Here is a 13822-nt window from a genome sequence, read left to right on the forward strand (position 1 = left end):
TGACCACATAACATCACAAAACCCTACAATAAAAACCCCTGACTACCGGGTATTTCTAACACGCCTAAACAATTAACAATAGCAAAATTTAAATACCAAATTCTTATGAAGAATCAACAAAAAAATTTAGTCATGACTACTGTATATGTTACCATAACAATCTGTTTTCTAACTTCACAATCATTAAATTGAATCTCCTATAAACTATACTCTAAAGCTGGATGTGTACAGGGTCAGCGTGTCCCAATACTGTATGTGAAATGTGTTTTCTACTTCACATAACACAATTCGTAATATCCGAAGAATGAATAGTATTAGATAAAATATAAGACAACGACACTAACCTGTAAGTACTTTATTGGTTACCCCCGCAGCTAAAGCTAGATAGTGAAGTATATGTCTGAAATTCGTCGTCTTTCCAGCTCCGGAGCGGCCCAAGAACACGATACTCTGGTCACGTCTGGTGGCTAGAAGGTCCCGGTAGGAAGCCTGAGCTGCCGAGTATATATGAGGTGGCATGTCCTCTAGCTTGCATCCCTTAAACATTTGAATCACCTGTAGAAAAAATGTATTTGATGATTAGAAATAATGAAGTGAATCATCTACAAATGTAAATGTAATAAAAAACTAAATTATGACATGAACATAATACTGTACAGTATAGACAGGAGTAAGAGTAAAAGCTATAAATGAAATACAAGGTAGTACCCCATTTCAGGATACAGTACAATAAACAGTACAGCAGATGATAATGTAATTTATATCACTAATTTTTACAACTAAACATGGGAAACAGCAAACAAAGTCTGATAACATCCAAAAATATATAAAATACTGTACTGCATTATCTGACCAAAATGTGATGAATTTGTCAAGAGACGGAAGATCCGAATACAGTTGATCAGTTGAAGAAATAGTTAAGGTCACTCACAGTACACTAACCATATGAAAACATGGTGTGAAGGAAGGTGACTCAGTACCAAGTTGTAATTTATAATATTTAATTAACAAGACACACTGGAAACACAAAGACGAGACCCAATAATTTTTGTTGCATGTGAAACTACTAATAATTAATTCAAAGGCAAGTACTGTACAGATTTCTGAGCACTTTAACAATGATTAATAATAATACTGTATAAATCCAAATGAGTAGAAGGCAACACAATAAGAAGTGGGGCGAGGCTGAGCCGCTGAGGGTCAGGCAAGGTAGGCTGGTGGAGAGAGGAGCGACGCCTCCCCGACACCATTCGTGCCCGGCCACCTGCCCTCCACACCTACAACCTCACACTCTTTTTGTGAACCCTCATATTATTACAATCCTTGTACACCATCTTTCTCTTATAATACACACACGTGCACTTATAAGACACTTAATCCTATATTAAAATTATGAGGATGGCCGGCCCAAGGGCCACCTAGGCGTGAATTTGTTTAAGGTGAAGAAGCTGTCGCCAACACAACAACCACACCCAAGTTAACAAGTTGCATGACCCAGTGTCAAGGAATAGTCTGAGAAGACCGGACAACTCACCAACTGCGATCCTCAAATCGATTAACATCCAGGATCCCAATTACTGCTGGGTAGACAGAAGCAAATGGCGTAAAGAAACTTGCCCATAGTTTCACTCTGCCCGGGGATCGAACCAGGGTTCGCTCGCTTGCGAGGCGAGCATGCTTATCATTACACCACAGGTCGACATTGAAATTGATACACCACAAACACACACACACTGCCTTCACCAAAATTCACAATCCTTTTGTTTAAACACAACACCTCAACCACTACTATCACCATCGTGTGTGCTGACTAACCAACTCTCAACAACCATCTGGTTTCGACTTGTACCTCAATAATCTTTTGGTTCTCGACCTGTACCTCAATAATATTTTGGTTTCTGCCACCACCTCAATCATCTTCTGGTCTCGACCTCTACCTTACTAATTAATCATTTGGTCTAACAATTACGTTTATCCCTCAATCGGTTCCCCCAAACGCCATGTACTAAATAAAAAAAAATAAAAAAATAAAAAATAAATAAGATAATAATAATAATACCGCAGAGTTCTCGGGTCCTTTCATCACCACTGAGACAAAACGGGCAACAGCTCCACAATATGGAGGTAAACGACTGCTTATCCCAGTCTTCAGGATCTTGTTGGATCCAAGCACTTAATTTTCATCGTAATTATTTTTTTATTTACTCAAGTTATAGCGTTAACAGGCAGGAAGCCCAGACGGACGGGTTAACGCATAAGGATAATATTTTCACATTCCCTGTCGTTTACCTCCAGTACGACGAAAATATATTTTGCCTATCACCAAAAGACTGCGTTTTCCAGCTTATTTCACCTGATGATTAAACACCCCTAACAATACCCGGAGGGGTTAGGTTGCCGGGGTGCCTAATCTTCCGGTGATTCGATTTAGAGACTGCTAAGCAACGTAAACAAACAAACTGACCAACTCGAGCACCATTATCTACAGGTTGAGCAGGGCGCTTTGTACCGTTTTGTTTGATGCAGGCAGGTGTGATGGAGGCATCAATCACACGTCACTCATACCAAAAACCTACCGCTGTTACCCTGGACGTGTCATTAATCACTGTGACAACCCGGGGGAGGAGGAGGATCAATTACGAGGCCTCTGCTGCCTTAAAAAGGACCCCTGTTTTAGATCTCCTGCAACTCCTCACAGGAATTTAAAACGAGATGGCGGGAGCAGGTTGTGGAAAGCTGCAGAGATGTTGGAGGAGGTTGGAGGGGGAGGAGGCTGGAGGAAGAGGAGGAGGAGGAAGGGGGTAATCCAGATGTCTCCCCAACAGATAGCTGAAGCCTTCTACCTATGACACACACTCAACAGAAACCACTTCAAGCAATGTTGCACTAAAGTACTACTTCAAACCATCGCCATGAAACAATAAAGTCAAATTAAAGAGGGTGAATTTCCTTAATACCTTTGGACTTTTAAGCTACCCTGACCTAATTTGGCGATGCTAGCAAATGCATATGATGTCGAGGCGCCATTATCACATTCCTGAGGGAGAACACCGATGTGGTCGTGAGATATGTGAGCCTTGGTAAGCGAAGCCCCTCCTAGCTGTCGTCTGCTGTAGCCTCCCTCACCTGGTTTATGGTAGTTAACTATCTTATTTTATTCACTGTCATCTGGTTACACCCCTGGCTGCTGTCATATCTGTTTACACCATTAGCTGTTGTCATGTGTCAGAGAGAGAGAGAGAGAAGTTCCCAGCATACATATTTACAATATGTACAGTGTACATATTTACAAAATTAGTACAAACAATAAACAAACTGCACACAAACTGTCTACCTGAGAAGTTTCACCAGTATAAAGAGGTGACACAAATCCACAACAACATCTTTAGCCAGAGACTTTAAGGCGAGTTAACATATCAGCATCATCTTGGCGTCTCTCGACAATTATATGTCCTCATTACCCAACCTGTCATATCCACTAATGTGATTCGTTTCATTATGCTCACTCAAGAGTAAGTTTATCACACGCAATTAATTCGTAACTCATTATCACATTTCTCTTCTGTTCTGCGTGGAGGAGTAACTATCTTCTAATGAATTATCTATTTATTTATATGCTACGGTTTTATATTTACATCTACTGAAAGACTTTAACGTTATCATCGTAAATTATGTCAACATCTTGTGTAGTTTCGTAACACCGAGTGAGCCACAATACAGAGAGGGAAGAAGCACCGTCTCAACCCAACAAAGGACAAACTCGCTGGAACATCTACGCCGGGTCAAGAAAACACGCGACCCCTTGCGAAAGATGCCGCTACACGCTGTCTAGTGAGGGAGGGTGCGGTCCTATTGTCCTGTCCACGTTGTCTCTTCCAGCCGCACATCACCCACACTACTACACCTCCGCACATCACCCACACTACTACACCTCCGCACATCACCCACACTACTACACCTACGCACATCACCCACACTACTACACCTCCATACATCACCCACACTACTACACCTCCGCACATCACCCACACTATTACACCTACGCACATCACCCACACTACTACACCTACGCACATCACCCACACTACTACACCTCCGCACATCACCCACACTACTACACCTCCATACATCACCCACACTACTACACCTCCGCACATCACCCACACTACTACACCTCCGCACATCACCCACACTACTACACCTCCACACAACCCACACTAGTTCTCCACCACACCACCACCAACATTCCACTACCCTACTGTGGCTGCACCATCTCTGCAAAGTGCAAAAAGTGTTAATATTTACTACCCGGTTCGCTGTTAATTTCTTACTTTTTTTTTACCCCGAGTGACAGAGCCTTGTCAGGAGAGCCCCGGGGGCAGTATAGTCTGGCTCGAGGATCCTAAAACACACGCAGAATATTCAAGAAGCGTGAATCTGCGTCTTAAAACCAGCTGGAGGCCACAAGACATAACTCAGTGTACAGCTCCCACCTGGGGTCTGAAACCACTTTAAAAGATTAGAAGGTTTAAGTCTGGAGGAAATGAAGGCGAGTGAGGTAGGGTGAATGGCAGAGAGGGGAACCTTAGGCATTCTGGGTGTCTTGTAACCACGACCGCCCCCCTCCCCCTACCACACACTCCCTACTACTACCACTACTACTACTACTACCCACACACATACACGCCAACTGTATCACCCTACACAATGGCCTGAGTTAAAACTTAGTTCAGCCTTACATAATCTCGACCTCTTCAACCTCAAACAACTCGAATTTAAAATACACCGCAGGCTTCGTATCTACCTGAACAACAAGTGTATTTACGTATCATTCACTCTACACCAGACTAAACACACTCGGGGTGACTGGGAGGATGCAGACTTGCCCCGATGCCGGATATCCCCTCGGCAATGAAAGTTAGGCAAGAAATTCTCTCATTCATCCGCTCGAGTCTAGAGTTTCACGTCTTGCACAGATGGTTTGCTTCGCCCGAGTTAACCACGTTTGTGGGTTGTTCTTTTCAGGATGTGTTTTTCATCTTTCCCACACACACTTATTCTTCAGAGTACTAACAATAAACATAAATGAGATGAATAACTATAGTCGTTTTCTTTAAGTACAGTTAAATAACACTTAATAAAAGAAAGAACTTGAGGTACAGCTGTCTCCTGGGTGGGCCTTCCACCCCCTTCCTCCCACCATTATGACGTCATCACCAAAACACAACCTTCTACCCGTGACGCAACGACCGATAACCCTTATATTTCCGTGACTTCCATCAATTATGTCTTCAGGTATAATTTAGTGTGGGTGATATATATAGGTGGTGGTGGAGAAAGGGGGAATGAGATAGGCCCCTGTGACCTGTGGTGAGGTGGTGGGCCAGGTATTTATTGTACACCTCATCCTATGAGCGGTAGTGCAAAAAGTATCACAGAGTAGAGGTCATAAATGGTGTTCATCAGACCCCGATGGACAGAATATTGTAGCGTGGAATGTTAGAGATTTCCAGTACACTGTTTGCTTACTTAAGTGTATAGAAGTTGACTTAGCTACTAGATGCGCAATGAGGATAGAATATATATATATATATATATATATATATATATATATATATATATATATATATATATATATATATATATATATATATATATAAAGTGCTGCACCACTGTAAACACAGTATGATTGGACCTGTCCATAATAACTTATATTTATTTTTTCACAGTCTATGAAGTAGTGTTGGAGTGTGTAGCCATTTGTCTGGCAACGCACTTTATATTTAATTTTGTTCACATCTGCCTGAGGGGCATACTGCCAGAGGTACTTCTATCCTATCCTCAGTCTAGCGATTAAACATCTTGTAATCTAGTGATTTTTATACTTGCTACAGCAGGTGGGGCCGGCCGGGTGTGGTGAGGTGGGTGTAGTGAGGTGGTGGGGTGGGTGTGGTGAGGTGGTGGGGTGGGTGTGGTGAGGTGGTGGGGTGGGTGTGGTGAGGTGGTGGGGCAGGTGTGGTGAGGTGGTGGGGCAGGTGTGGTGAGGTGGTGGGGCAGGTGTGGTGAGGTGATGGGACAAGTGTGGGCTACAGCAGAGGTAAGAACCCACAACGAGATACACAGGTGTTGGGTTTCTCTGCCTGTCATCCACTTTCGTTTTGGCCGCATTTCGTTTTTGCCTCTTCAGGGATATAAAGTGATGGAACTTCCAAGTGATATTCAGGACCGCTGTGGCCTAAACTGTACAGAAGTTTCTTGGTGCTAAAAAAATGAGAAAAGTTGTTGTCCGGATGTGTGCGTGTGTTGTAAGTATGGTACTTTCTCTGTTCTTTAATTCAGATTTATGAAACGTGGTAAGAACGTCCTTTGCAAGACTTCGGGATGATCTTGTTTATGGAAGACCAGTAACCGAGTCTGACATTATTTTCATAAACTGCTGTAACCAGAACACACAGAATATTACTGTCGTGTTGACATAGAAACAGTTTTAAGTACTTATTACTCTGTCTCATTAATAATCATGTATATTTATCGTTTATTTGAATGGAAATGCGTAACAATCGTCCAATTCCTCCAACAATGGATGGCTGCCTCTCCTCACCACTGGAAGTCAGTTTAGGTGTGGATGAGTCTTACACCAGACTCCCGGCCTAGTGCGGTCAAGGGTGAGCGCTGCCTCCTTCACAAGAGTGGCACATTATAAACAAGCATCATACACACACACCATTACAACCCATTCACTTGATATGAGAGGTGGCCTCGCTGAGTGATCCTCGCCTGGGTCTGTTGGCAGCATCATGATACAGCCTCAGTATGCAGCTAGTAGCGCAGTCCCTCTCATCTCCTCTTACAATTGTTTGGTATGACGGAAATTTCTCACAGGATAATGTTTATTTTACGTTTGCTCCTTTCAATGGTCGAACTATGGTTTTAGTTTCCACTTATGTGTTTGTGACCGTGTGTTTTTAGACGAGTTAGATTATAGAGAAAAATGTGACGGAAAGGAGGCTTGTGGCAGGGTTGGTGTGAGGAGGTAAAGCGGAAGCTGGCAAGTCAGATGAACGAGTGAGGCATCAGTCCATGTCTGCCCCATCAAAACACCGCCCCGCACCACGCCACAACACCCGCTTCGCGCACCATCAACACCACGCCACTGGCACAACACCCGCTTCACACACCATCAACACCACGCCACTGACACAACACCCGCTTCACACACCATCAACACCACGCCATTGACACAACTTCACACACCATCAACACCACGCCACTGACCACACCCGCTTCACGCACCATCAACACCACGCCATTGACACAACACCGCTACACACCATCAACACCACGCCACTGACACAACACCCGCTTCACACACAATCAACACCACGCCTCTGACACAACACCACACCATCAACACCACGCCACTGACACAACACCCGCTTCACACACCATCAACACCACGCCACTGACACAACACCCGCTTCACACACCATCAACACCACGCCACTGACACAACACACACCATCAACACCGCCACTGACACAACACCACTTCACGCACCATCAACACCACGCCATTGACACAACACCCGCTTCACACACCATCAACACCCGCCACTGACACAACACCCGCTTCACACACAATCAACACCACGCCTCTGACACCCGCCACACCATCAACACCACGCCACGACACAACACCCGCTTCACACACCATCACCACGCCACTGACACAACACCCGCTTCACACACATCAACACCACGCCACTGACACAACACCCACTTCACACAGCTTCAGCACCACGCCACTGACACAACACCCGCTTCACACAGCATCAACACCACGCCACTGACACAAACCCGCTTCACACACCATCAACACCACGCCACAACACCCGCTTCACGCACCATGAACACCACGCCACAACACCCGCTTCACGCACCATCAACACCACGCCACTGACACAACACCCGCTTCACGCACCATCAACACCACGCCACTGACACACCATCTTCAACCACAAACTTTCAACAACCAGAAAAATATCAACAGGACAAAATAAATATAATCATAAATAAAGACTTTAATGGACACTCAACACCATTACCTTGCTGAGCACTTGACACACCTGTGACCTGAGAGAATAACAAGAGACGGACGCAGATGATGACCCACCAGCAAGGCCCCGATGGTTAACTGAATGTACAGGGCTGGTACACCCCCGTTACACCCCTAGACAACCCCAGGTGTACTAAGAGTTGAGTTTACAGGGCAGGTATACCCTCGCTACACCCCAAGAGAACCCCAGGTGTACTAGTAGTTGAGTTTACAGGGCAGATATACCCTCGCTACACCCCAAGACAACCCCAGGTGTACTAGTAGTTGAGTTTACAGGGCAGGTATACCCTCGCTACACCCCAAGACAACCCCAGGTGTACTAGTAGTTGAGTTTACAGGGCAGGTATACCCTCGCTACACCCCAAGACAACCCCAGGTGTACTAGTAGTTGAGTTTACAGGGCAGGTATACCCTCGCTACACCCCAAGACAACCCCAGGTGTACTAGTAGTTGAGTTTACAGGGCAGGTATACCCTCGCTACACCCCAAGACAACCCTAGTTTTACTAGTAGTTGTTTACAGGGCAGGTATACCCTCGCTACACCCCTAGACAACCCTAGGTGTACTAGTAGTTGAGTTTACAGGGCAGGTACACATCCTCGTTATAACCAGATTACCGCCCATGGAAGAGGAGAGGGGCAGCCTGCTGCTCGCCAGGTCAACTCCAGGTGGAGAACAAAGTCGCCCACTACACAACTCCTGATTACCCTGTGGGGGTGGTGGAGAACTGGGAGGGCGAGGCCACTGGGTCTTCAGTGAGGCAGGTGGCTAGGCTTGGTCCTACCTGCCGGGTACGACCTCATCAGTATTCCCTTCGAGGCTACACGGACACCATCATGCATGGCTCCCCCAGCCTGCTGCACCTATCACAACACACTGGTCTCCTCTCTCCTCGACGCCACACCATGTAGCTTACACACACTCTCTCTCTCTCTCTCTCTCACGTCAGCTTTTATTAGCGACACATACTAAAAATTTCCTCTCTTGTTCTCAACATGTATATATACACCCAGGATATGTACAATTTATTTAACACAAAGAACATACAACTTTAAAACTACAACTATAGTTTCAAGCTGTAACTGACCAGGAAGGTAAGTGTTCACTCTATTCACTGTGGCATGGCGACCATCTTTCCCCTTACACACCCACGAGGGAGGCACGTAACCACAAAATAAATATTAAGCAGCATCACTCGTATCCAAATTTTACAGCGAGAGGACCGAAGCGAAGCGTTGTTGTACACCCTCCCCCCTCCACCATTCTGTCGAAAGGTGCCGCGCGAAGCTCTAAGGAGATACTCTGTGGTTACTCCGTCTGTTTGTCACGGATGTTGGTTGTCCGGGCGATATCTCAGGTACTTTTAGAGGTAGAAAGCTGAAATTTCGATAATACCGAAAAAGGGTATTTTTTTTCTTCCTCCTATTATAGTTTTTGACTCGTGTTGTGCAAATTTAGTTCAAGGCATGACATAGGGGGGGGGGGGTTGGGGGGGTTAACACAGCACGTACCACTACTTATCTAGATCTTGTTTGGAGACGTAGACCTACAGCATAGAACAAACAACACAGGAGGCACAGTAGCTCATTCTGTGCCTCACACACGTCCACCAAGGTATTCCCTGGCCAACGTGCACATTCTCGAATAATACCACTCACTATAACACTAACGGTACCAGAAAGGTAACAAGGCCATACCACCCATCTCGTGGACTAAACACCCAACAATGTAAAGTCGTCACGACCACACGAGGAGGTAACTCTACCACTACAATGAACTACACTGTACCAATACAATAAACTATACTGTATCATTACAATGAACTATACTGTACCACTACAATTAACTACACTGTACCACTACAATAAACTATACTGTACCACTTCAATGAACTATACTGTGCCACTACAATGACTTACACTGCACTACTACAATGACCGACACTGTACCCCTACAATCAACTACACTGTACCATTACAATGACCCACACTGCACTACTACAATGACCTACACTGTACCCCTACAATCAACTACACTGTACCATTACAATGACCCACACTGCACTACTACAATGGCCTACACTGTACCCCTACAATCAACTACACTACCACCTACACTGATGCAACCAAACAACACTGACACAACATAACCACCGAGAGACAGGCTACTGCACCAATAATGTCCCCTTTTTGCACTTTACATTGACAGATTTTAATAATAGATATTCAGTGTTGTGCTTTTATACCAGTGAATTATAAACCGTGACATCAATACAGTATATATCGACGTCTCATGAAAATGTTTCGACAGATGGGCAGAACATTCGGCGAACGGAAATAAAGTCACAGGAAAAAACAGTCACATGACTTTTTTTCTGTGATTTTTTCCCTGGACTCGAATATTCACCGCCAGAGCCCTCGTAGGTGTGACTCCGGGTGTGCTACGGTATTCGAATTTTTAAAGTTCTTGGTTCGTCTCATGGAGTTGTCATTGCTATCTGTTCTATTGACTCTTACACTGTAATCAATTGTCGAGAGAGGTTAAATGCTTAACTATTATGAAGATTGTTTTAAGTAATGGTATAATGATGTTCAGTTTCATGTCATTGTTGAAAAGTTGTCGAAGTATAATGAAAAATGGTGTATGTTAACTAAGACAACTGTTATCTTACATTTTTTTTTATTGCCCCCTCCCCCCTACAGCCTTGTGTAAGGTGAAGCGCAGAAGCGTTTACAGCGTCCAACAGAAAAGCATGCTAAGTTCATGCTTGCCTTATGTCTCATGAGTTAAGGGCGTAGAAGCCTGAAGAGTCAATGGTTTATGTCTAAGCAAGTTATTGGAAGCTCCAACAACTTGTCCCTGAATACGAATTCGCAACTTTCGATTTACAGCAGGTACCTACTTTGCTGCTGTGTGAACAGGGGCCAAGGGGACTAGGAAGAGTGTCCAAACAACTTCCGCCGGCCCGGGAATCGAACCCGTGACATCTTGCTTGCGAGGCAAGAGCGTTACCATTCTTATGTAGACCAAGAACAAAGTGAGTTTACTTGGGGCAATAGTAAGTGTACCAGGGACTACAGTAAGTGTACCTGGGGTAAAAGTAAGTGTACCTGGAACAACAGTAATGGAACACTTTTCTTCACTAATGCTAAAAGTATACGAGTACATTTACTGTCATTAGTGTGTGGCAAGCCGCGAGCTACAACAGGATGACTGACTGACTGGCTGGCGGGTAAACACTTTAACTTAGAGAAAGCATGTGGTTGTAAGACTCCTAACATAAGGGTGTATGTAAATTGGTGAGTGAAACTGTAAGATACTCGCTGGGAAGGACAGCTACCAGACTTATACCTAACCCTTCGAGGGAAAATATGGTATAGTCCTTTGAAGGCGATGGTTTAACTCTTTAACAACTGTGTTTTAACCCTTTAAGGACCGTGGTTTAACCCCTTAAGGACTGTGGTTTAACCATTTAAGGACTGTGGTTTAACCCTTTAAGGACTGTGGTTTAACCCTTTCGTCCTCAGAGGTTTAACTAAACATGTAAGTACACAATGAGTGGGAGGGTAATGAGGGAGGTACAGGTAAAGGCGCCAGTATTGTACTCACCTTCTCGGAGTAGATAGCCAGGGGACTGGTGGGGTTGATGACGACCATGGCGGCGCCGGCGTACGTATGGATGAGGTTGGAGCCGTAACGCTGACGGAGGGTGTGCAGGACGGACGACTCGTTGAGGTAGCGCAGCTGAGCCAGGTCCTCACAACGGTCGAAGGGTGGAGGGTTGGCCTAAAAGATGCGTTCACTCCATATTACTCCATAGCCTCCACCATACTCACCTCCTCCCTAGGTAGTCCCCTCCACTAGTGCGTTTACAGGGGTGGTCATATAAAATTCCACATATCATTACATTGAGATATTTGTTTTAATATTATTTTAATTTGATTCCATAATATGTTTACTACTGCGAGTTTCCTTCTGTCGAATGTAAACAAACACAGCGCTGCCACACTACAGTACACAAAAACTGACAAGCTCTGTAAACGCACGAGTGAAAGGGACTGTACACGCACACATTTAATGCAGGTTTGGTAAAGTATATCTAAGTTTAAAGTAAGAAATACAAAAGACCATTATTTCTTGTATTTTGTACTGTATAACCGAGCTATTGTTTTGGCAGGTGAGATGTACACTACCTCTCGTCAACAAAACTTAATTAATTCTACGTTAGTGATGTTTGTTTACTGTGTATGGATGTACAGTTCTTCTATAGCCTGGTGAAGGAGTAGACAAGACACAGGAGTACTGGGTAGGTAACTGACCTTCTCGACGTCATCCTCGTCCACCTCGATCACGTCGCCGTTGTGTTCGAGCTTGAGTCTGACACGTCCCTCTGGTAGCGCCTCTCCAGAGTCCGTCTCCCTCAGCTGCCTCGCCGCACAGAACCCGCCACGGTGCACTAGCCACACCCGCTCCGCGTCCAGCCATGCTCGAGCTGCTGCCACCTGCTCCTCCGACCGTGCCTGTAAAATCAACATTTCCTCTTACTACTCTGTTCACCACACACAACAACACAAGCAACACGTTCTTATTATAATGACTCGCTTAGGTGTAGGTGAAACAACCTGGCATACCAAACACTCCTACATCAACCAACCTGTGTGTTGTATTATGATGTGATTCGTGTAACAGTGAGTCTACTAGCTGAGTGTTTCTGTGGTGTACCAGAAGTATAACAAGACAAAATATACCCCCTGTAGACTATAGAACTATATCACTGTTACAGTTGTCATAGTCATTTACCGTCATACCATTCTGCTAGCAAACACAAATAACAAAGTAATATAAACTCCTAAACCCGAGTTATTAAAAAAATATGAAGCTGGTTTAAGAAGAGGGAAGATACGGGTATGAATTTAATATATGATTAACATGTATACAGTACATGAAGGGCCGCCGCGCTGCCTTGTCAACAAACCTTAGCATGGAGCGTTACTGTGTATGACAGTAAACAGAACCGAACCTTACCTGAACAGCTTTAGGTAGTTTGGGGTTATACTGGACTGGTCACTTTTCCATTATTAATGAAACAATCGAAATATACAAATACCAGAGAAATCTCAAGAAACAGTTGAATAGTTATTAATAGGGCCCGGATAGTTATGCACTAAAAAACCATGAAATATGCATGCAAATATGCACTAAAAACAGGGGAAATATGCATTTATATGCACTAAAAATGTCACTTATAAAGCCAAGAATGCAGGTTATACGGAAACAAAATAGTTAATATAAACTAATGTTAATGTTTATTAAGCAATATACGTAATGTATTTAACATATATATGTGAAAGTGCTTCAAAAAATATATATGAACATGTATTTACATTATAGACCGACATATTTTCAGACATTACAGATTGTGGTTGCATTTGATGATGACATGGTGGCGTAAGTTCTCAAAGTTAAAACCCCGTCTGTTGTCTGTCAGCATAGCTTTATATTCTGAGAACACCCTTTCTACATCACACGAGACGATTGGTGCATGTTTCATACATAGGAGGTCTGACATAGTGAGTGGCTGTACCGTCTCGTCAATAATAGCATCACCAGACATTATCTGACTGACTTTTTTCAGCTTTTCAAATCCCTTGTTTTTGTACAACACGTTACTCAGTTTACCATAGTAAGCATCAGACTGCAAACTTTT

The 13822-nt window shown here is 44.1% G+C and overlaps 1 protein-coding gene across 1 annotated transcript in view; it reads right to left on the reverse strand.

Annotated features, from left to right (window-relative positions):
* LOC121877238 (unconventional myosin-XVIIIa-like) overlaps positions 1-12665 on the reverse strand; it is a 21202-nt gene extending 8537 nt beyond the window's left edge. Inside the window, 3 exon segments of the mRNA XM_042382880.1 lie at positions 345-555; positions 11725-11901; positions 12435-12665. Of these exon segments, the coding sequence (XP_042238814.1) occupies positions 345-555; positions 11725-11901; positions 12435-12650 (604 nt within the window). The 5' untranslated portion in view covers positions 12651-12665.
* Between the last annotated feature and the right edge of the window lie 1157 nt (positions 12666-13822).

This window comes from Homarus americanus, unplaced genomic scaffold, assembly GCF_018991925.1.
Source record: "Homarus americanus isolate GMGI-L3 unplaced genomic scaffold, GMGI_Hamer_2.0 scaffold367, whole genome shotgun sequence".
NCBI classification, from domain to species: domain Eukaryota; kingdom Metazoa; phylum Arthropoda; class Malacostraca; order Decapoda; family Nephropidae; genus Homarus; species Homarus americanus.